Below are 24,486 nucleotides of genomic sequence, written 5' to 3'. Positions count from 1 at the left end.
GGTGCCATCCTGGTAAGGAGAGCTTTCCAAGAAGCGAAAGTAAGGTACCGCCTCGAAGACACATGGGACGCAGCCTTGTCTGAAGGTCTCCGAGAAGATGCCATAAAGCTTCTGGAAGAGTATGCTGACCTGAAGAAACTGCATTTCACTAGAGCCCTGACTCCACCAGATCCCTGTGCAGAGCCCAGTGCCATCACATTCTCTGATGGCAGTGAACACGCATATGGCGCAGTGATGTACCTTCGCTGGAGTTGCAGCCATAGTGTCATCGTGAGACTAGAGTCTAAAGCCAAACTGACGCCTCTCGACCATAAAGGCGATCCTGTTAAAGCAGAGATGTGTGGCGCCGTCTTTGCTGCCCGTCTGAAGACCTACTTCCAGAGGCACTGCAGAATCCAGGTCAAAAAATGGTACCACCTCGTCGACAGCCAGACCGTCTTGGGTGCAATCCAGCGTGAGAGCTACGGTTTCCAGACCTTCTTCGCAAACCGTGTTGGTGAAATCCAGAGTAGCACTGATGTCCAAGATTGGTGGTGGATTCCCGGGTCAGCAAACATTGCAGACATTCTCACCAGAGGGCCAGTCCAAATGCCCTAACCGAGGACTCCGAGTGGCAGTCGGGTCCGAAGTTTCTCCAACTTCCTGAAGATGAGTGGCTGAAGAAATCTGCCGGAGAAGTCGCTGCCCAAGCTCGAGAAAAGGTCACAAAGCTACAGAAAAAGGCTTTTGTTGCGGTCCTTACCAGAATCCACACCAATGCAGCTCAGGACTCAGTACACGTAGAGTCGAGAAGACCACTGGCAGGAGTAGCAACCCAACAGCTAATCGACGAAAGGCGATTCAGCAACCTGAGAAGGCTGATTGGGACCGTGGCGTGGGTCTGGAGGGTTGCCAAAAAGTTCATGAGGTCCAGGACCAGAGACCAAGAAAAGTGGGAGGTAGTACCATCTTTGGGTGTCCTCACAGTCAGTGAGAGACGAGATGCTTTTCGAGACCTTTGCCTAGCAGCACAAGAGGGCGTCAACTTCCCAAGCACCACAACAGACAAGACTAGTCGTTTACAGAGACCAAACAAGTGGACTTCTAGTTTGTGGTGGCAGAATCCAGACCTTCAAAGAAGACCGCAAAGCCGTTCCCCTTCTACCATTCCAAGCCTGGTTATCCACCCTCCTTGCCAGAGAAGCACACAGCGAGGGACATGACGGAGTGGCAGGAACCTTACTGCGGATGAGAAAGAAGGCTTGGGTTGTCAGAGGAAGAATTATTGCCCAAAAGGTCGTGGACCAGTGCATCATCTGCAAGAAGGCAAAGGCAAGAACCTGTAAGCAAGCAATGGGAAACTTACCTGAAAAGAGGTCAAATCCTGCTGCACCATTTGACTTCACAAATTATCCTTTCAAAAGGCTGAAAGAAGTACAAATTCAAAGTCTGGTCTTTTTCAAGTGTAGGCTCCTCACAGGCAGAGAACACTTGACAGAGTTTTATCTTTTGGGTCTCGTCTTCTATTTGTATGTGTGTCTATGTGTGCGTGTATCTGAGGTTTGACCAACCCACCCAGCCCGCCGCCTCTCACCAAGGGCAACTCCAGACTGAGACAGAGTCCAGCCCCTCTCCAAAGCCCAAGCAAAGTGTGTGAGCCTGACTATATCTATATCTACCTTATCATCATGGGGATGATAAGGTAGTGATTTCCTGTCCTCTACTGATTTCCCCTCCACAATATTCATTTGATATTAATGCGCCTTTTTGTGTGGTGAGGTGCTTTCATAGTTTCACTGTTACTTTAATTGAAGCAACGAAAGGTTCACTGTGATGCAGTGTTTAAACTGAGACTTTGGTTTTTTTTTGGTTTTTTTTTTTATTTACTTTTTCCTTTTTTGTATAAAAAGGCATGGAGCTTTCAAAAGAGTGAGGGCTAAATGTTATGAAAGGACTCTGTATTATTTACCGAATGAAAAAAATAAACTCTACAGTTAAAAACTAATGTTTCCTTTGAATTGCCATAAACACATCTCATGCAGTTCATCACAGCAGCGCATCAGCCTTGCAGCAAAGGTGCAGCAGCATGACAAGCTGGTGATGGTAACAGGGAAGTAGTGAAGCTGAAGGTGTCACTCTACTGTCAATCGTCATCCCGACAACATGAAGATTTCATCCGTGTCTCTGCTCTTTGGTGAGTCAAACACTCAGTCATTCATATCCATTAATTTATAGCATCTTTCACACACTTAAGAAAGAACACATATTATTATCAGTCGTAAGTTTTCATAGACTGAGCTGATAGTTCCTCTAAAATAAAGTTTGTTCAGTTCATCTCATTTAGGTGAGCAGAATTTTTCTTTTGTCTTTTTGGTTTCATTCGATAGTTAACCATGAAGTAGGACAAACACTGAGACAAGATTTTCTTTTCTTATAATGATTTTCACACTTTAAACTCACTCGCATTAAGAGGCACCGAATGATGAAAGAGATTTTCAAACATGCTGGATGAAACTGTACTTTTACCCTAATTAAAATTTGTCTCTTGAAAACTGAAAACCTGCGGAGGATCCATCAGAACTATCAGTGGTTTATTCTGGACTAACGCAGTGAAGTCCACAATGTAATCTGGACTGAATCAGTGAGTTGAAGTTCATGCCCAGTTATCGTCTGTAACACAATGACTGAACATGAAGAACATACAGATGACCTTTTTTCATTAAACGTTTTCACTCAGGAAGCCACAGCTGCTTGTTGCGCGTAGCAGATTCTTCTGATTATATCTCCTCTGTTATGTACAGAATACATTATTTCCTCTAACACCAGATTTTCCATTATGTGGACTGAGTCTAATAAACTACTGCAAGATGTCTTTGGAATTTAAAGTCAAGTTTCCCTCATCTTTGTTATTTTTCTGATTATGAGCTTCAAACAGCAAAGTGGTGGGACTGAAACATAACTTAAGCCTGCAAATAAAAGTTAAATGGAACTCTTTATGGAAATGGGCTTTTCACGTGCATGCTGTAGTCATGCACAGTGCCATACAACTCTATTATTTGCAACGCTGTGACTATTGATTGTTTGACCCACTAAGGGAAGATTGTACAGTCGCTGCAGCACAGTCTCCCCCTCTCTTTCTGCTATTTGCACAATCACAGGTGTGATCATACCTGCTGAAATTTATTTTTAACTTTGCAATTTGGTTAACATTATACAAGGTTTCTATCACATTCATCACTGTCAAATCATTGGTGCAGGTGGCCTTAATGCTGTGACTTACAGGTAGTGAGAATCACTAGCTGGGCCCACATCCTCATTTTAGGTTTGACAGCTTTTTTATTAGAAAAAAGTGAATGGCTTTGAGGGGACTGGTGGCGGCTCTAGGCGCCTCCAGCAGAACCAGGCTCAGGGACAGGCAGCCATCTGCCACAACCAGTTGGAGTGAGAAAAAGAAAACAGGACAAAAACATGAGCAGAGAAAGTGAACCGAAAGTGACTGCGCCACTCAAAGGAGAGGAATATAACTGGTAGGCAGGCTAGTTAATATAAGCAGCCATGGCCTCGGTAAGGTAGTCAAGGATTCCATAGAGTGGAGTGATTGAGCTCAGAAAATTAGGGAGGAATGGTGGGAGAAGAGATCAAAGAAAATTTCGGACAACAAAAGACCCTAATGGATGAATGAGAGGAACCCTCAATCAGGTAGAGATGTTGGTCGACCCTGAACTGAAGCTATAACAGTGATGCATGCAGAGATTTTAAGACTTGAGGTAATGGCTTGACGGCTCAAAAGCCTACGGGAGCTTGTCTTGGAGTAGAAGATGGAGAGGGGGTGCCTTGCTGGTTAATTTACCTTGGGTAAAGTAGCGGTAACTACTGTGCCAATTTCTGAAACAAAAAGAGGTGATGGTGAGCAGTTATGGAAGCGATGGTTGAATTGAAAGACTGATTAGAGGAGAACCGCCTTCCATTATGATAACCCACAAAATCAGCAGAGAGCCCAGCAGAGAGCCACCAAACCTCATATAAGATGATAATGTCATTTTGGATGTTGTCAGAACCGTGGGTTGGCTTGGAGACCTCAATGTGGAAAAACAAGCATCCAAGTGGTAGAAAAATTTGCTACTGTGTTTGTGAAGGAGGGATAGAGGGAAGAGAACATGACATCCCCATGCCAAAAGCTTGCTCCTGCATTTGCAAAAGAGGGATAGAGAAAAAGAAAATGGCATCTCGGTGCCAAAAAGCATGCTACTGCATTTTGCAAGGGAGGGATAGAGGGAAGGGAAACTGGCAACTTGTTGGTAGAAAAGCTTATGAGAGATGAGAACCTGGCATCCCGCTGCCAAAAGCTTGCTGCTGAATTTGCAAAAGAGGGTTACAAAAAGAGAATGTGGCATGCTGGTGCCAAAAGGCAAGTGGCAACATTTTGCAAAAGAGGGATAGAGGGAAGGAAAACTGGCAACTCATTGGTAAAAAAGCTTGCTGCTGCATTTGCTAATGAGGGATAAAGAAATAACTTGGCATCTCGGTGCCAGAAGGGTACATAGCTGCTTTTTGCAATGATAGACTCATAGAAACTGGCAACTCGGTGGTAGGAAACTTGCTGCCTTTTGCAAATGACGGATAGAGAAGAATCTGGCATTCCTCTGCCTAGCAGAGATAAACGGGAATGGAGGAGCAGTAGAGCATGGAACCAGCAACTGATTTCCAGCTGTACATTAAATGGTGGTTGGAGGCAAGTGCACAGAACTGAGCTTGCCCCTGCTACCTGGCGCTGATGGGTGGGTGGAACTACAAGGTACACAGTATCTTTTTCTGTTGGAGCTGCAATTTTAACTTTGGATTGACATTCAGATGTGCAGTGTTAAGAAACAGTTGAAACCGGGCTACGGTCCAGTCTGAATCTTTAACGAAAGGATATTTGGGAGACCTTATGGAAGCGTGGGTATGGAGTGGCTTCTGGGTCCGGCACTGATGTCCATCTACTTGCTGGCAGGTGAGCTTGCTGCGGATTGTCGGCGGGCAAGAAAACTGCTAGAACCTTTCCCGGGACAATTCGTGTCATTCGGTCTCTCTGAATTATGTTTGGTGTGTTTGAGTTTCTTGGATTCCTGGAGGGAAAGTGATGAAGCAGAGCTGAGTAGTTCCTCATCTGATGTACTGACGGATGAGACGGCGATTGTAAGCAAATGGAAAGCTGAGTAAAAGTGTGTTACACTTGTGTGATAAACTGTGTTAAAGACCTCCTCGAAAGGTGTTCGCACAAGAAAGAATGAAAATGAGAACAAAGAGCTTGTAGAACTGGGGGATCATATATAGATAAGAATCCGAAGGCTGTGTTTGGAGGCGTGGTCCTGCTCCTGAAATTCAGATACTTTATGTCCAATTAACAGATGCTAATGGCAAACTGTGTTTTTTGTTTTAAACATTAACGGATGTAAATAACTGCCCAGTGTTTCGGAGGATTGCAAGTACGTTTTTTTTTTTTTTCAATTTGCATTGTTTTGTTTTAAGACTCATATTTTGACTGAGAACACCGACTGTTCATCCTCTGCCAGCTGAGCCTCAGATGATGGAGTGGAGTGAGCTAAAACGTAGTACTTACTTTTAAAAGTTTTTTTCTTGACCATTTCACTCCGACCATCCGTCATTTTTTCCAAAACATTTCTTTAACTTTAGAATACCAATAAATCTTGGGATATGGTGGGCATTGAAGGATATGCCAGACCCATCCTTCAAATCTGGGTAGACAGAGGACACATTTGTGGGCCCCATTTTGAGGAGCCTTTGAATTTGGACAGCCTTACAGCAATGTAATGGGCCTACAAATGCGGCCTCTGAATTTGGAAACAGCCAAAGACTATGTGACTGTAAAATTACAGTAACTGTTATGGTCCTGGGTCTGTGACCCAGCGAGTTGAATTGTTTATTATTTATTTCCCTGATGTTATTGCTGTCTGTGTCTTAGGTTTTGATCTCTTTGCCCCTCATGTTATTCTGTGCTCCCTGTGTTCCAATGTGGTCAGGTCTCTGTGTAAAGTCCGCGTCTCTGAGTCTGTGTCGTTGTACTCCCAGCTGTGTTTCCCTCCTGTCTCCTATTCCATGATTACTCCACTATGTGTATAAGTCCTGTGTTTCCTTCTGCTTGTTGTCTGTGTTGTCTCCCTGAGTTTCTCCAGGTTTCAGGTCTGTTTTGTTAGTTTTCCCAGTATAGGTCATGCTTAGGTTCTTTTCATAACCTTTATGTTTCAGTTTGTACCACCAACCTTGTTAACAAAGCTCACTCACATCCAAGCTAGTGCCAGTGTTTAGGTCCTCTCTCACAACCTCGCTATCGCAGCCGTGACAGTAAGAGTGTTTTTAAATGACCTCTATCATTAATGACCTCTGACCTCCTGTTGCAGGTGTGTGTGTGCTGCTGCTGTCTGCACTGACTGTTTCTGCAGGTGAGTAGATGCAGTGCACCATGGTCCAGGACAAACACTGAGTGTAAACACTGATAGAAACTGTCCGTCTGTCCTCCAGTCTCTCTGACCGTCAGTCCAAACCTGCAGCAGTTCTTCACAGGAGCCTCAGTGTCTCTGACATGTGAAGGTCAGCTGGGCTCTGATGGATGGACGGTGAAGAGGGACACAGGAAGTGGGACTGAGTCATGTGGAGCAGGTGGGCGGGGCTTTGGGAGGTTCAATGGTTCATCCTGTTTCTTTGATGAGTTCAAACCAGTCAGTGGAGTTTACTGGTGTGAAGGTGAAGCTGGAGAGAAGAGTGAAGAAGTCAACATCATTGTATCAGGTAATGAAGTCATTCATCTAATCATCAGACTAACAGCACACTGTTATACCACCTCTACATCACTCTGTGTCTTTTCTTCAGATAAAGAAGTGATCCTGGAGATCCCTGCACTTCCTGTGAGTAGAGGAAGTGATGTCACTCTAAGCTGTAAAAAGGAAACTGGTGGCCCAGCTGCAGCTTATTTCTACTGTAATGGACGTCCAGTTAGACCTAAATCAGAGCACATAATCACCATTAACGTGCAGCAGTCTGATGAAGGTCTCTACTGGTGTTCTAATGATGAGTTTGGATCATCTCCTCAGAGCTATCTGAGGGTCAGAGGTCAGATCACTGACATCACTTCCTGTTTAAAGACAATCTGCTGACCTGATGATAAACTGACCGACCCACTTTCATCGTCTCTCCTGCAGGTCCGCCAACCAAAGCCTCCTTTACTACAAAAACAACAGCAAAAGCAACAACAACAGCCACCACCATCACAACTCATATCTCCCATCCTTCACCCCCTCCTCCTTCCTCCTCCTCCTCCATTGTTTTAGTCATGGCAGCTGTAGTTTTTCTGTGTCTTCTGGATCTGTTTCTGGTTGTAGTTCTGCTGACAGGGTGGAGACAAACAGGTATGAAGTGTACCAAAGCTTGTGTGTTTGAGCTTGTGATGAAACATTCAAAACATGCAAAACCAAAACACTTCTTTGTCTCATACTGTAACATATTATTGAAATGTCTGCTTTAACATTTGTCTCATTGTGTGATTACAGTAAATATTATCTACATGAAAAATACAAAATATCCCCAGAAAATTACATCACAATACAAAACATCCATGTTGGGTAACTGCTGGAGGTCACTGATTGGCTCTAGAGGCCCAAACTTCAGCCTATTACATCATAGCCGACATGAAATCTGTCGATTGTTTATAATTTTGGGGGCATTTAGCCAAAACGTTTCTTTTCCCTCTAAATTTGTTTAAGCGTTTAGGAAATGTTCATATTAAAAATGTTTGTTCAGAAAATTATTTTTCTCAGAGTTATATATCATGTGTTTTTCATTGTGAGCGTATTATACTCACATACCAGTGTGTACAGAGGAACAGGGGTGAGCAGTGTGACATCAAAATAAGAAGTATGTGAGTTTGAATCTGCTGGTTGTTAAAGTGAATGTAGTTTCACTTAGTTTAACCAAAATCATTGATCGCTGAATCTTCTGAATCAGCTTCTCTGTGAAGGTCACCACCTTACAGTCATGTTCAGCTCCAGCTGGACTCTGACTTTATCTCTTACATTCAAGTACTCGTCTCTTTTCTTTCCTGCAGGAACGACTCTGCCATCATCTCTGAGTAAAGTGATCTATGAGGGTGTCACCTTTAGGAAATCAGCCAATAAGAATTCTGTCATCCAGTCACATGTTGTTTTCTCCAGTCTGAGGAAAAACACTGCAGGTAAACACTCAGCTATGAACTAATAAGCTGGTAAAAAATAAAATCAGTGAAAATAAACATTTATATTTACACATTATTTATTTTCATTGAAACCTCTGTTCCTCAAAAATTCTACCATTAATTAATGCTTTGGTCTTAAATATGATCAACCTATCTCTAATAATCGGCTGTGTACCACAGGTCTTCATGCTAACAGTAGTTAAACTGTTACTTAAAAAGCCATCTCTAGACCCAGCTGTCTTGGCTAATTAAAGGCCAATCTCTAACCTTCCTTTTATCTCAAAAGTTCTTCACACATGTTCTCCCTGTTTAAAAAGAGGTCATTTATATGGTTCTAGCCTGGGTTACCCAATGTTCGGCACCAATCAGATCCCACATGTGGTTCTTATGCAAACCTTCAATGTTTTTCAACAACATTATTTAAGCTTGTGCATGGTTTGACTCTATATTACTTGTCTTAAAATTATAAATCACTTACTTACAGTGGGCTGGGGGTATTGTTACATGCCCTGCACTGTTTTCTGTACATCTCATCTCCTCTCTCTCATTTTTCAGGTGTGTAAGGAGAAAGTACCTGATGGGCTGTCCAGACTCTTTAAAAGAAATTGATTTCTGTCTTTCCCAAATCAGCAGATCCTCAGTTCCCACCTGCTTTTTAGAGCTTTTCTTTTCTATGGAGGATGTTTTCAAGATGTGCTTGAGATAAAAGATAAAAATAAAGAATACTTTACAGAGGCCTTTATTTTGAGATGTTTCTAAAACATTTGTGTTAGACTGCTATGCACATAATTACCAGCTGTTAGTTTACTTGGTGATTTTTATTTTATTTTTTTAATGGCCTTTGAACTTCTCTGCTACCAATAATTCCCCAATCAGTGAAATTAATAAGAAGAGATCCTAATGAGATTAAAAGAAAGAAGAACATTTTTTTGTGAAACTCTGGCATGAGTCAAATCATAAAACGTTACAAAAACAACAGTGATCATGGCCCAGTTTATGTGCAACATATTAACAACATGTTTATTAAAGCAGGTAAATCTGTGTGTTTACTTTGAAACATTAAGGAGGTCAATGAAATCAATCACAATGAGACAAGTTACACAGCTCAGTCATCCTGAACCTGAAGAACATCTGATTTCTTATCTGAAAATCTTTCAGTCGCGCTCTCAGACACACTCTGATCAACACACAGATGAAGGGTTTCCTTTTGTGACAGTCAGACCACCAACCACCTTATTAGGTATGCCTGTTCAACTTGCCTTGGCAGCACACCAACGCATTAAGGCATGTAAACATGGTGAAGACGACCAGCTCAAGTTCAAACTGAGCATCAGAGTGATGGAAATAGGTGATATAAGTAACTTTTAATGTGACAGTCTGGTCTGAGTATTTCATAAACTGAAAACTTTTTGATGTCAGAGCTCAGAGGAGAATGGTCAAACTGCTTCAATAGCTCAAATAAACACGTTTCAACCAAGGTCTGCAGAAGAGAATCTCTCTATGCACAGCATAATGAACCTTGAAGCAGATGGACAGCAGAAGACCAGACTGGATGTCCCTCCTCTGAGCTAAGAACAGGAAACTGAGGCTACAAAACTCAACAACAGAAAAATGGAGAAACATGGAAATCATTGGCAGCAGTATGTAGAGATGAGGCCAGGAGAGACTACAGCCATCTGTAAAGCACACTGGAGGCCCTGTCATGGTTTGGGCTACATATCAGTGCTGTTGAGGATCTTTTCAAAACTGATGGAGTATCAAATGGAAAGTCAAACACTGAAGTCCTTCACTCATCTATCACAGACAGACACACTAACAGAGTGTGAGCTCTCATTGACTGACTCTAGAATCAAATCTGTTCAGGTCTGTCCACAGTTTCATGTGTTGTTCAGGCGAGAGGAAGAGTTCACTCATCTTCTTTTGTGTTTTGGTTTTACTTGATATTTGTTTGTCATGTTGTGAAGAGGAAACCAAGTAGAAGTGTTTTCAGTTTCTGTAACATGATGGTTTGTATAGATATCAGCCAACAATCATCAGATATCAGCTTTCACTCAGGAAACCACAGCTGCTAGCTGCATGTACTAAATGTTTGTCTGACCAGCCTTTGTTGTATAGGCTCCACTTCTTCTTCTGTATACAAATTTTCCATCATGTCAACTGAGTCTAATTTAATTCCTCTCAGAGTTTGTATGCTTTCTTACTTTCTGATTATGAGCTTCAAATATTAGCAAAGTGAGACTCAAACAGGACGTAAACCTGCAAATAACATCAATGAAACAGCTTTATTATTATTTATGCTTCTTTATTTTGCAAGACCTGCCTGCAGTACCTTTATTCACCCAAAGCTGCCGAGAGCCTGAGTGAGGAGCAACAACTCAAACAAACAACAAATCAGTGGAGTTTACTGGTGTGTCATTCTGTTGCAATCAAGGTGAGTGGCTGCAAATTTCCACCAGGTCCTTGAACCTCTGTGATATCCGCCCCCAAGCAGGCCCATAATCTCTTCATCTGCTCCACTCACCTGGAGCTGATTTTTGGCAATCAGGCTGGAGATATTTAAGCCTCACACTGACGTTCCTTCTCCACTAGTTAGTCAGCTACTCCATGTTGGAGCTGGCTTTTATGTCCCTTGTTCTCCTGTGCCTTAGTTTTCCTGGACTCTCCACATCTCTTACTTTACCTCAAGCTCATCTCTTGGACCTTGAACAACTCTCCTTCACTCTGGAAGTCTCTCCGTGCCTCACCGGCCTGTCATCACGCTCCATCCAAACCTATGTGTAGTGAAGCAGGTTTTGGGGTAGGATTTTACGTGATTCCCGCAAATGCAGCACTAACATCCAGACCTTCCCAGCTGATAACTAGCGGCCTTATAAGAAACAGCTGCTCTTCACTACCACACGGAGGTATTTGGCATTGTTTCTCAAGGTGGCTGAGAGCATTAGGCAGCTAAGCACTGCAGATCTCCTCAGGAAAGCTGCTCATTTTAGTATTGCCCTTTAGGGAGTGGTAAGTAGGACTCCTGTGTTTATCATAATGTGGCATATAGTTGGGTGGACCTTGAGGACTGTTTCCCCCTTCTGTTACAGGATTGTGCCTCCACAGCCTCCATTACAACAACAAGCACTCACACCACCTATTCTCATCCTCCAGCTCTTTCTTCCTCCTCCTCCATCATCACAGTCATTGCTGCTGTGGTTTCTCTGGTTGTTCTGCTTCTGTTTCAACTTCTATGAAAGAAACAGTTCAGTTCTTCTGGGTGAAGCAGCTGATTACACCTGAGACAATCTGAGTCAGCCAACTAGAAGTTGTTTAACAAGTACACATTTACCTGTTCTCTGACAGGTGATTTGAGGGTGCTGGGGAGCACAGTGTCTAATAGGAAGTTTTGATTTTGTTATGCTTTTGTTTTGAAATCCATTAATCAATGTGTCTGTCAGTCAGTCAGTCATGGAGTGCCCACATGATTATGGCCTAATGATGTTCACCTGAAAGGAGTTTTCCAATCACCCACTGATAGTGGGTTGAACCATCTGATGAGAGCTGAGGGGGGAGTGGGTTGAATTTTCAGTTTGTAATCAGATATTTGTGAGGTGTGTCAAAATAACTGCAATGTTTCACTGTACAGGTTTTTGTAGCTGGGTTGTGTCGGGGTGGGAAGACCTTTTACATTTTATTGGTGATAGTATGACCAGCATCTGTTTAAGGAGGGGTTTGTTGAGAGGCTCGGGTGGTTATTTCTAGATGTGTTCCTGGTGAGCATGACAAAAGAACCTCTGTACCAGGAAAAAAGCTATTCAAAGCTTTGAAAACAATTGAAGGCTCGTGTGGTGTTTTTTTTTTTTTTTTTTTTTTTTCTTCCATTTGGTCCCCTTCACATTGCTTTGCCGCTGTTACAGTGAGATTAAAAACAGAACCAGAGGAAGAGAACTAAATATTTATATCTGCAAAGGTCATTTAGAGTAACTGTGCCCGTCTCTTCATTGAAACTGTGATACTAACCTCTGTCCTGTAGGCCATTGACTGAATATCGATCATGTGAGTCATCACACAAGCAGAGGTGTGAATACAGGTGTAGGTCATTACCATCACCACAGATGAAGCCTCCATGAGACATTGATCTCAAGATGACTGAAAAAAGTGATCATCTTCACAGTGCTGCTTCAGCTCACTGAAGTTTCTTTACATTATGCACCCACCAATCCCAATACTATCCTAATCCCACCAATACATTTCATTCAAGGTTAGGATCAGGGCTTTGGACCATCAAAGCACCTCAATTTCAAAAATGGACAAATGGAAAAAAAGCATTTTTCTCAGTAAAAAAAAATACAAATAATCTGAGTTCAGTTTTACAGAAAGAAACTGAAGTGAAAATCAAACTCAGTCCTTCACTCACTCATACACAACGACACTGACGTCGCCACACAGGCGAGAACGAAGGTAGGCTGGGCGTACCTGTATGTGGACTAACCACAGACGTCCAGAGAATCAGGAACAAATTAATTTATCTTTGGAAAGCGAACAGATCCTGACTGTGGTCTGCATTTATGCACCAAACAACAGTTGAGAGCAGCCAGTCTTTTGGGGGTCACTGGGTGGGGTACTCAAGGGTTCTTCATCCAGTGAATCTTTGGAGACTTTAGAGCTCATGTGGACAATGACAGTGCGACCTGGATGGCGTCACTGGGCACATCAGGCGAAAGCCCAGGTCTTTGGGGCCTACAGACACCACAAAAGAAGAAGATCAAATGGAAAATGAATGATGGGTTTTTTGTGTGTAAACAGGAAACTGAGGTCAGAGCTGCAGACTTGCTGGTGAGGAGAGGTAATGATCTTCAGGCAAGGGAAGTGATGAGATGAGATGATGAGATAGCCTTTATTTGTCAGTTGCAGGTCTTTTGCCCACAACCGAGATGACAGACCTTGCCGACCTTACATACAATACACAAACATCACATTGGGGAGACAGGTCAGGCTAGGTAGCGAGGAAAAAAACATCAAAATGTGTAACACAAAAGGATAATACAGGAATGCACAGATACCGGGTATCCGCATGAAGTGATGGTATTTTTTACTTTAGTGCGAACAGCTCATATGAATTTCAAAGCAGTTCTACAGTCCAACACTGGTCTTTCAATCTTCAGTTGGAGAGCCGCGAGCTTCGCCATACTTGCGTTCTGTGATGTTGTCATTTCTTGTGCTCAAGGAGCCAATTTCAGAGAACTCACGGCAGTGTGCCTCCCCGAGATGTCATCCAATTTTGCGCCCAGAGATGTTATTCCGGGCTAGCCCTTCCGAGTCACATGATTGAAAATAAAGACATTAATTTGTCCAAAATTTACTTTATTTCTGATCCTTTATGTGTCTCCTTTCATCTTGCCTCCTTGTCTCCTCCCTTCTTCCACCATGTCTTCCCCACTCTCACATTCTTACTTCTCCATTCTCATTGTTCTTTCCTCCTCTATGTATGTCTCCTTCATCGCTTCTTTACTCTTTTTACCCTTCTCTTATTTCACTTCATCTCCTCCTATGATTTCTCTATCTTCTTGTCTCAAAGTTTCCTTCACCCTTCACTCCTCCCTCGTTGCCTACTCTCTCCTTGTCTCCTCATTTATTTCACTCTTCTTTATTTTCTTCTTTTCAGTTTCCTCCTTGTGTCTCATTGGTGCCTCCATGTCTCCTCCTCCCTTGTCTGTGAGGATTCGTGAAGGTGAAACATGTTCAACACAAACTGATGTTCCACACACACATCTATGGGCTCAAATTGTGGTCATAAATATTTTGTACTTGTAAATCTGACCGCCTAGTTGTGAGCTGAGTTTTGTAACCTTGTAAACCAAAATATCTAAAACATTTATGTTTGTTTGTGCATCTATAGATGAGAATAGGTATGTGTGCAAAAAAGATTCGTTTTTTTTTGTTTGTTTGTTTCTTTTAAAAAAGAAAAGAAAAAGAATAATAACAATAATAATTATTATTGTTACCAGCCTGATAATAATTAGGCTGAAGAACCAACAATTTTAGCCCATAAGGACCATAAGAATGAACTACCTCCAGGACCTGAAGCTCAGTAAAGCACCCCTCCAACAGCCAAACCCATCTGTTCTCTCACTGGATTGTTAAATTTGTGATTGACATGACATTAACCAATTAGCTGAAAGGAAGAAAAATTCGGTCAAAATTTGTACTTTGAGGTTGTGTGATCACCCTTCACTTCCCAATATTTAAATATACAGCTTTTGGGGTATGTTTCTACCAGCTTCGCACATCTACAAACTGAAAATTTTGCCTGTTCTTTGTTGCAAAATAGCTCAAGCTGAGCCAGACTGGATGGTGAGCGTCTGTGAACAGAGGTTTACAAGTCTGGCCACAGATGCTCAGTAAATGGGTAAAATGGGTTTTGAGGCTGTGAATATAAATAAAGAAAATGACATTTTTAGGTGGGTTTCTTTGTCTCCTGATTAATTCTCTGCATGCTCCTGAATGCTCATCCAGCTAACCTGTTGCTGAGCAAAAGGAACATAAAGCCTCGTGTCACAAAAAACATTCTGATGATCCCAAGAACAGTCCAAGGCATCTGTGGACTGATGAGACAAAAGTTGAACTTTTTGGAGAGTTTGGTCTCAATACATCTGCATCAGAGTAAGAGCATTTGATAGGCCATGAATTGTGCTGTCAACCAGAAAATCCAGCAGAGAATGTCTCGCCATCAGCTCTTATCCTGAGGCTCAAGAACACTTGCTTATGAAGCAAGACAGCAGGAAGTCCACCTCTGAGTGGCTCAAAAAGAAGAAAATGAATGTTTGGGGTTAAATTGAAATGCTGTGCAATGACCTCAAGAAGGCAGTAATGATGGAAAACAATCATTTCCTATTTTTTCTATGTAACTTGAAAGACAGAGTTCATGTTGAAGGACATGGGTGTTACTATTTAAAATGTAAACATGTCAGATTTTAGCTAAACTGCTAACTTACATCTGTCATCCTGAACAGGTTCTATTTACTCCTTTAGTTCACATTTACAGTAAAACATACAGTAAACACTGTTGTCCTCTGAGTTATAGGTTAATCTCAAATAGTCCAATAAAAGACGCTCCTCTGCTCCTAATCACGTGATCTAAATGTTGAAGTAATGAATAGTTTTGTTTTCATATCTCTGTTTCTACATTCATTTTTTGTGTTGTTTGTTGTATATTTGCTGCTATAATAACTCGATTTCCCTCTGAGATTAAAAAACGTTCTCTGATTCTGATGAAGACGAGTGTATTAGAAACAGCTCATCCTGGTGGAGAAGCAGCAAAGTGACGAGCTGATGATGTTAACAGGGAAGTGGTGAAGCTGAGGGTATCACTCTGCTGTCAGTCTCCAACATGACAACATGCGGACTCCATCTGTCGCTCTGCTCCTCGGTGAGTCAAACCCTCCCTTCTTCTTCCATTCTTTATCACAGCTCCAACACACACTAAAGGTAAAGAGCATATTTTCAGCAGCTGGAAGCTCTCACTGTTTTCTCACGTTGTTTTCTTTTGGTGAGAAAGGTGATCACTCTACTTCTTTTGTTTATCTAAGGCTGATTGTATCTGATATTTGTTTGTGTGGTTGGACAGAAATCAAGTAGTGATGCTAATTTCCTGTAAACACCTCATATTTAACTCAAGTGTATGAAGATACAGCAAATGACAGAAAACTGTTTCAGTTGCATAAACTCTTTAAAATTCAAACCCTGCAGAGTTTAGAAGTTTACCTCTGTGTTTCTCTGTCCTGTAATCTGGACTGACTCACAGAGCTGAAGCTTCATGTCGTGTCGGTAACATAAAGAGAAAAGTGACCTGTTTTCATCAAACGCGAACCTTTACTCAGGAAACCACGGCTCCTAGCTGCATGCACCACATGTTCTCCTTATCTGCCTGTTGTAATCTTCACTTCCTCTGTTCAGACCAGATTGACTGAGTCTAACTAAATGACTGAAGATAGTTGGTTTTTTCAGAATTAACGTTGGATTTTCCTAATTTTCTGTATGCTTTGTTAATTTTCTGATGGCGATTTAGAAAAGCGGGACTCAACTGACTGTAAAATTACATTTACTGAACAGATTTTTCAGGTTGCTCATTCAGCAGCTGATATTGCCAATGTCACTTACTTTAATCCAGTGACCTCGATGGTTTGATGGTTCATTAACTCTGATTGCTTTTTTAAATGTCTCTCTTTTACTTTTTTACTAAGCCAGAGGAGAGCTAACTGGGCCTAACCTACCTTCGGCAGCACTGGCTATGGGAACCTGCTAATGTTGGGTTTGATGTTGATTTGTGATTAGTAGAATCTGTAGTTTTTTACTTACTGAACGATTACTTAGAAACCTGCATACGTATCAATACAAAAGAATAAGGGCCTGCAAAACAAGCAGGTTCTCCCCACCAGTTTTAACTGGTCCTGATATAAATCTCTGTGAACTGCTAGGACAGGTTAGGCTCTCCTGGGAAGTTGGCTGCAGCCATGCAGATTTCTGAATGGAAGAGATCCATGTACATGCCGATTTTTTAATCATCCAATGCATTAAAAAAACAATAGTGATAAATAAAGTGTTTTGGCTTGTGATTCCTAAATAAACACACTAACACTAGCTACGCATTTTTAAAGGGTGCAAATCCAAGTCTCTAATTCATTGATTCTGGTCTCCAGAGCTGAAGACAGTGTTGAGGTTCATTTGAGAATTCTGAAGTTGGTTTAGTCTAAAATGCCTGAGTTGAGAGCAGGTGGATGTAATTTCAGAATTTCTGCCTAAAAAGAAATTAAAGGAAAAATAGTCCATTTGAATTCAGCTCGAGCATTTTACACCAAATCTGCTTGGTCAGGTTTGAATGATGTTTCCAGAACCACACAAGAACAGATTACAATTCCCTGCCCTCTGACCTTCAGTGACCTCTGACCTCCATTTGCAGGTGTGTGTGTGCTGCTGCTGTCTGCACTGACTGTTTCTGCAGGTGAGTAGATGCAGTGCACCATGGTCCAGGGGCCCGTTCTTCGTACCTCGCTTACTACATCCAAGATCAAATGACACATCCAAGATCAAATCATCGCGCTAACTTTGAGCTCGCTAATCCGGTTCTCCGAACACACCTGTTGTTGACGATTAGTATAGCTGGATGAAGTAATCTGAGATCACTGGGTGGCTTAAAAGGGGCTACGCATCGATAGTAGAAACATTGATCGGCAACCCTGTGATTGGTCGGCGAAGATGTCGAAGGAGCGCGCTCAGTATTTCACGGCAGCAGAGCAAGAACTCTTGATTGAGGGATATCAGGAGTTTCAGAGTTTAATTAAAACGCAAGGGAACACTGCAAAGGCTGCAAAAGCAAGGAGAGAGGGCTGGCAGAAAGTTGCTGACAAATTAAACTCGTAAGTGATCCATGATATTACATTATATCATGTGATATTATTTTATTCCACATTATATTATATTACATCATATCCTCTTTCACATTAGAGCCACAACAGGACCCACTAGAACATGGGAAAAAGTAAAAGTGAAATATAAGAATATTCTACAGAATGGTAATATTTATTTATTTATTTATGCTTTTAGTCTATGACAAGAGACCCTGGAATAATCTGTTTGTTTATAACAGCAACCAAGAAAAGGGCAGAGCAAATAAAGACAGGTGGTGGTCCTGCACCCCCTCGTCACACCCCTTTTTGTACTGTGACATTTATTGACATTGTGGGTTTTTTTGTGTGTAGTTTGACATAACACTTCATCACTTTTACCTGTTCCCATGCAAGGGGTGACTGAAGCATGCACAGTAAGTCGGGAGTAAGTATATACAGTACAGTAAGTATATATATATATATATATATATATATATATATATATATATATATATACATATATATTAGAGAGAGAGAGAGAGAGAGGAAGAAAGTAAATAATACCCTCACGGGAGAATCGATATCTCTCTATGAGCACACCGTCGCGCCGAGCTAAAGGATCCCGTCTATCCCGCAATATACGCTAAATTCTGTAAACTCTCCTTATCAGTCTTGCACCTTCCTTGCTCGCGTACAAACGGACAGGACATGGCTGCGACAGACTTCCCAAATCCACCTTCGCTTTTATAGCCGTGGTCTCTCATTTTGATTGCACGTAGTAATTTACTATTACTACTCTAAAATATGAATTACATCTGACATGATCTACTACATGTAATAGAATGATTAATAGTACATTTCCCTTTTTTTCGGAAATGACCTGTATGTATCTGTATGAAATCAATAAAAGAATCAAATGCTGCATTATCTTTAGTTACATTGATAATATTTATTTATGGTAAAACAGTGGCGAAATATCGCTCTTGCTTTCATATAACTGCAGCGGACATACCTGAGTGGCCGCGATCTAATCCTGTTTACATAAAGTAAGCCTGCTCCCGAGCAGGTTTACGCTTACGGATCTGTTGCTATGACAGCAAGTCCCAGATGAGCTTCGGAGAACCGAACGATCCAAGATCCCGCGAAATTGTCAACATTCAAATCCGGCTAACTTACTTAGCGAGGTACGAAGAACGGACCCCAGGACAAACACTGAGTGTAAACACTGATAGAAACTGTCCGTCTGTCCTCCAGTCTCTCTGACCGTCAGTCCAAACCTGCAGCAGTTCTTCACAGGAGCCTCAGTGTCTCTGACATGTGAAGGTCAGCTGGGCTCTGATGGATGGACGGTGAAGAGGGACACAGGAAGTGGGACTGAGTCATGTGGAGCAGGTGGGCGGGACTTCGGGAGGTTCAATGGTTCATCCTGTTTCTTTGATGAGTTCAAACCAGTCAGTGGAGTTTACTGGTGTGAAGGTGAAGCTGGAGAGAAGAGTGAAGAAGTCAACATCACTGTATCAGGTAATGAAGTCATTCATCTAATCATCAGACTAACAGCACACTGCTATACCACCTCTACATCACTCTGTGTGTCTTTTCCTCAGATGAACTTGTGATCCTGGAGATCCCTGCACTTCCTGTGAAGACAGGAAGTGATGTCACTCTACGCTGTGAAGGGAAAAATAATGTGATAGCCCCAGCTTATTTCTACTTTAATGGGCGTCCTGTAAGTACTAAATCAGAGAAAAACATCACCATTAACGTGCAGCAGTCTGATGAAGGTCTCTACTGGTGCGCTACTGATGAGTTTGGATCATCTCCTCAGAGCTTTCTGGGGGTCAGAGGTCAGAACACTGACATCACTTCTTGTCTGCTGAGCTGATGATAAATTTACTGAATCCACTTTATCATGTGTCCTGCAGGTCCTCTTCCTCCCACAACAACAACAACAACAACAACAGAGACTGATGTCTCCTATCCACCTTCTCCTTCTCTTCATCCTCCTCCTCTCCAGCCCTTCGTCATCCCAATCGTAGTTGCTGTGGTTTCTCTGGTTCTTGTGGTTCTGGTTCTGGTTGTGGTTCTGGTTCTGGTCCGGCTCCTTTGGAAGAAACACACAGGTATAGAGTCTGTCTGACCCAACTGAGCACTTGTAAGTGAAGCAGTATACATGTATGTATGTGTTGTATGGGATCAGTGATTCTTATCTTATCACTCTCATGCTGCCTTCATGGCTCTACCTAGTCCCCAATGAGGCTCCTTCAAATGATGTCACCTATTCTGAGGTCACCAGTAGAGAGTCATCCAATAAGATGCCAGTCATCCAACCAGAAATGGTTTACTCCACCCTGAGGACAAACACTACAGGTACGGAAATGAAGGATAAAAGCAGGAAAATTAGAGATACACTTAGGTTAATACATCTTTTGTGATGTTGTATTAATAAAGTCAGAATGCAATCATTTGTGTATCTTATAAAACCATATATTATTAAAAAATAGAACACAGTAAAGGGATTGAATCCACAAATGGAGAAGAAGCAGGTGGTCCCAAACACAAACAGGTGGAAGAACACTTCCTGAAATTGCTGTCTGTGAGCATTGTTCACCGTGCCACAAATGCAGGTTAAAGCTTCATGATGCAAAGAAGAAGCCACATGTGAGCGTGCTCCAGAATCAGCCTCTTCTTTGTGGTTTTCTTATCTCAGCTTATTTCTTATCTCATGATAAAATATGGGTTTTATAAGATTTGCAAATCATTGCATCCTGTTGTGACTTTAGTCTGTGTTTGCACAGGGTCCCTGTGTTTTTTAGAATTGGGGTAAACTGTGGTCGTGGAAACATTGACTTATATTTTCCTCAAATGCATCAAAACAAAGAGGAACTGTGACTCAACAGGTTCAAGCTTTATGAAACAAAAGCTCTCTTTGGTTTCCTGTCTCACAGTAAAACATGTTACTGGTTTCACGTCTGAACCTTACTGTGGTCTCAGTGGTCGAGTCGCTGTTTGTAAAAATGGGTCAGTGTCAGAGAAAACCATGGCAGCAATCCTGCAGCTCAGAACGCTGTAATGGAAGGATGTGATTGGTGTATGATGTGGAAGATTGTTGTGTATGAGACGATGCAGCACGAACTGTCTGATTGAACTCCAGTGTGAAAATGATTTGGGGAGATTTTGTCACAGCAGCAGACTATGAATTTGAGGAGTGGACCCAAAATCCTGACACGAATGAACATAGAAGATAAACAAGAGGGGAGCCGTCTAACAAGGCTGATGAAAACATCAGAAAATAAAAGGCTGAGGTGAAGCTAAACAGTAACCTAAGCATGCAACATGAAAGCACAAGCTGATGTTTCACTGGCATGTAAATTTGGGGTTATACACATAAAAACAGGGGTTAGGCAATGAAGACTCTGTGAAAGAGAAGATGAAGAGAGAAGAATTTGTTCAAGAATTACACCTCGTTGAACTCAGTAGGAGAAAGGAGCTGAGGAAGATGCAGACTCACTTTGATTGATGAGGATGTTTCGGTTCACTGTGTTGGGGCAGCAGTCAGAAGCAAAAGCACGTACATGGTGAAGTCACCTGAGTTTGTAGTTCCCAGAGTTGAGTGTTTTTTCCACTCACATCAGAACAGGTGCTGCTCGTGTGGTTAACTCATGAGAGAAGCTGAAATCTTTGTATGTCAGAGCTTCCTTGTTGTGACCAGTGAGAAATGATCAAAGGTAAAACACATGATGAACCATGAAACCATGAAGTGTTTTATCTGTTTGCGTTTAGTTTAACAGCTGTTTGAATGATGTGGACTGTAAAGAGAAACAGAGTCCAGAGAGTGCATGTCAGCAGATACTGAACCTGAAGGTTTGCTGAATCATATTGGATCACATTGTTCTTCAGTGTTATCAATAACAAAAAAATAATAAAAAATAATAATAGTTTGAATTGAGTTCAGCAGACAAGGTTTGATGGGAACTCCAAGTTCACAGTGAGATGAAAATGAATCACAGATGTTCGGTCACACACTGGTTTGTTCCAACGTGCATGACCGGGTGAGGACACAGGTAGGCAGGGTGTGCTGTGATATTCATGTCCCGTTGTTATTACACACTAAACACATATACACAACATTACTGTGGATGATGACTAATCCATTCAATAGAAAACCGAGAAACATTTTGGGGTTAAAGTATTTTATTATCTGACCTTCGGTTTAACAATTCGGCCCAAAGTTTCAAGTCTTGTTTTCTTTTTTCATCCAACCGCAAGGTTTGAAATATTAAATGTGGACTTTTAATAAGGTCTTTTTTTTTAAGTTGGTAGGGCAGTAAATGCCTCACCATCCGAGTGACCTGCCACATGACTGCACACTCAACTGTCCCATTTTTACAGAAGGTGAAGGAACCACAGACGCCACAGAAGAAATTAAAAAGTGAAAGAAATGATGAGTTTCTCTGTGTAAACAGGAAGCTGAGGACAGACCTGCAGAGCTCCTGTGGACACGTTTCACTGTGTCAGTCTCACCGTGGGAACATTTACAGACAGTCATCAGCTTCCTCCTTTCTTCATTCACTTCCATTTAATCCAATCAATGGAGTCATGGCGGCAACAAGTGAGGAAGGCGTCCTGTTTCCAGTTGCTCCAGAGAAACCAGGAGGAGGAACTGAAGAAGTCAAACTGCTGCTGGTTTGATTCTCTGCAGCTTGAACTCTGACAAAGGTCGTCGACGATGGAGCTGCTTCCTTCATTTCAATCTGATCAATACTTTGAACTCCTGCTGTAATTTCAGCAGTTTTATACAGTTAATTTAATACAGATTTAATGAACAGACAGATCTGCAGATGATCAATCAGGAACTTTCCTGTTTGATATACTGATTATTAGAGCAGGAAGAGAGGGGGCAGACTCAATTGCCTCTTTGGGTACAGCAAGTGATTTTCAGGAGGGGCCCAGCAGTAATAAATGCATCAACTACTTTTTCAGCATTTTACTCTGAGATTGGAGATTTTCTTTTTGGAGCCAGCCGAATCTGAATGCTTTGTTATGTTTGAGTCTACAGTGTCTGCGGTGCTTCCCAAGAGGAGCACCACAGACCCTGTAGACTCCTCCTGTTAGTGTTTTTGTTTTATTTATTTAATATTCATGTTGTTATCTGTGTGGATATAGTGCTGGAGTGGACAGGGGTACGCAAACAAATATACATTTTTACCGTGTGTGTGCTTCTGAGAGACAGAGTAAGAGAAATGTGAGTGTCTGTGTATGAGTGTTTATCATGTAACGTAGTGGAAAAGTGAAATTCTGTAATGACTGTAAAAATGTAATAATTATGATGCGATTGAAAAGGAGAAACAAATGGCTGCACAGCCACATGAATGGTCCTGCCAGCTGTGGCTCTGCAGCTCATGTCCCCAAAGGACAGAGACGACTGAGGGATTAATATGAAACTGATATGACAAAATACAGCAGAGGATGACACATATGACAGATTACAGTCGTAACATAGAGCTTCAGTTTTATTACTGTTTAGTTTGAGAACGTTTGAGCAACAATGAGGCAGTCGTAACAGCAGTCGAGATGGGTGGAATTGTGTTTGTAAGAAATATACAGCTGAGTGTCATCTCCATAAAAGTGAAATTTAAAACTATATTTCCAATATATGTGGCAGATTTGAAGCATGTAAATTATGAATAAAAAAAGGCCCTGATAGATAAAAATATTTGCTTTGAGTTTCTCTTTGAGTTCATTGGAGCAGCGGCTCGGCCTCACTGTGATGAAGCAGCGTGACGAAGCTGCTGGTGCTAACAGGGAAGTGGTGAAGCTGAAGGTGTCACTCTGCTGTCAGTCGTCATCTCGACAACATGAAGACTTCATGTGTGTCTCTGCTCCTCGGTGAGTCAAACACTCATATTCATCCATTCATTTACTGCACAGCAGCTTCCACACTCTGTAAAGGAGAACACATCGTCAGCTATCACTGACTGAGCTGAAACTTCCACTGAAATCAAATCTGTGTAGATCTGCTTGTTTGCTTTGTTTAGGAAGAGTTTCCTCTGCTTTTTTTGTTTATTTGGTTCCACCTTAAAGCTGGTCAGCTGGACAGGAAACAAAACAAGATGATATTTATGTATGAGCATCACGCTTTAACTCAAATACACAAAGAGTCAGTGAATAACAGAAAACAGTTTCAAACTTGCTGGTTTATAGTAATGAAAGTTTGTCTTTACCATGATTCAAATTTGTCTCATTAACATCCAAAACCTGCTGAATGTTCAGATCTGAATCTAATGCAGTGAAGTCGAGCATGTTGACTGAGTCAGTGAAGCTTCAGGCCCAGTTAGTGTCTGTAACATGACGACTGAACATGAAGGCAGACGACCTTATTCATGAAACAGGAAACCACAGCTTGTGCGTTAAGCTTCTTCTGATTGGGTCTGTTGTGTAGACGATATTTCCTTTATTACGAACAAATTTTCCATTATATGGACAGAGTCAATAATCGTCCTCTCAGGACTCTGGAGCTTCATTGATTTGTTTTCAGATCCAAATGTTGCCATCAGTCACTGTTTGGGTCAGTTTAGGCACCAAACTCTAAATAAGCACATAAAATGTAAGTCTGCATTACTAATGCATAAACATCAAACCATCATTTACATGAGGTGACACATGTCAGGCATGCTGATAGTTTTCATGAGCGGTGCTTGATGACCTGTGATGGTATCGTCCTTCATAAAGATGGTCCAGTGTGTGTTAAAATAAAAGAAACGATGAAGCTCCTTTCATCCTCAACTTGAATAACTCAATGATGCAGAGACTTCAGGAAATTAGAAAGTTTCCTGAAAGAAAGAAAACTATGTGACTATAACATCAGAGTTTCTTTAAATGACCTCTGACCTTCAGTGACCTCTGACCTCCTGTTGC

At 41.7% G+C, this 24,486-nt stretch overlaps 3 protein-coding genes across 6 annotated transcripts in view; all 3 read left to right on the top strand.

The window, feature by feature from the left end:
* Positions 1-8,937, top strand: part of LOC102081673 (uncharacterized) — a 93,214-nt gene extending 84,277 nt beyond the window's left edge. Inside the window, exons 4-7 of the mRNA XM_019357173.2 lie at positions 6,850-7,089; positions 7,179-7,385; positions 8,081-8,206; positions 8,762-8,937. Of these exons, the coding sequence (XP_019212718.1) occupies positions 6,850-7,089; positions 7,179-7,385; positions 8,081-8,206; positions 8,762-8,769 (581 nt within the window). The 3' untranslated portion in view covers positions 8,770-8,937. The remainder of the gene's footprint in view (positions 1-6,849; positions 7,090-7,178; positions 7,386-8,080; positions 8,207-8,761) is intronic.
* LOC102079798 (uncharacterized) overlaps positions 1-24,486 on the top strand; it is a 113,002-nt gene that overhangs the window by 84,390 nt on the left and 4,126 nt on the right. Inside the window, exons 2-3 of one of the 2 annotated variants that reach the window (XM_025905390.1) lie at positions 2,051-2,055; positions 22,933-23,457. In XM_025905390.1, the coding sequence (XP_025761175.1) occupies positions 23,427-23,457 (31 nt within the window). In that variant the 5' untranslated portion in view covers positions 2,051-2,055; positions 22,933-23,426. Of the gene's footprint in view, positions 1-2,050; positions 2,056-22,932; positions 23,458-24,486 lie in introns of those variants that run through there. The other variant, XR_003218976.1, reaches the window with a different exon arrangement.
* Positions 15,527-22,933, top strand: LOC102079713 (low affinity immunoglobulin gamma Fc region receptor II-like). 3 transcript variants are annotated; one of them, XM_025905388.1, is made up of 7 exons: positions 15,527-15,614; positions 17,145-17,186; positions 18,826-19,092; positions 19,176-19,415; positions 19,494-19,691; positions 19,816-19,938; positions 22,035-22,933. In XM_025905388.1, exons 1-7 carry the CDS (start codon positions 15,584-15,586, stop codon positions 22,040-22,042), a joined length of 909 nt encoding a protein of 302 aa, XP_025761173.1. In that variant the 5' UTR covers positions 15,527-15,583; the 3' UTR covers positions 22,043-22,933. The 3 variants fall into 3 exon arrangements, with proteins under 3 accessions (XP_025761173.1, XP_019212714.1, XP_025761174.1); XM_019357169.2 differs by lacking the exon at positions 22,035-22,933 and adding an exon at positions 21,961-22,024; XM_025905389.1 differs by lacking the exon at positions 22,035-22,933 and having other exon boundaries at positions 19,494-19,723; positions 19,816-19,915.

The sequence above is a fragment of the Oreochromis niloticus genome, linkage group LG3, assembly GCF_001858045.2.
Source record: "Oreochromis niloticus isolate F11D_XX linkage group LG3, O_niloticus_UMD_NMBU, whole genome shotgun sequence".
Lineage (NCBI taxonomy): Eukaryota > Metazoa > Chordata > Actinopteri > Cichliformes > Cichlidae > Oreochromis > Oreochromis niloticus.
The sequence above is the reverse complement of the archived record's forward strand: the minus strand, read 5'-3'. Positions and strand labels throughout refer to the sequence as shown.

What these genes read in the sequence shown, in the direction of transcription:
- LOC102079713 (XM_019357169.2), top strand. Translation starts at nt 15,584, where the DNA reads ATGCGGACTCCATCTGTCGCTCTGCTCCTCG. An exon ending in AGTCAACATCACTGTATCAG is followed by an intron (nt 19,093 to 19,175) that starts GTAATGAAGTCA and finishes TCTTTTCCTCAG; the next exon opens with ATGAACTTGTGATCCTGGAG. An exon ending in CCTTTGGAAGAAACACACAG is followed by an intron (nt 19,692 to 19,815) that starts GTATAGAGTCTG and finishes GGCTCTACCTAG; the next exon opens with TCCCCAATGAGGCTCCTTCA.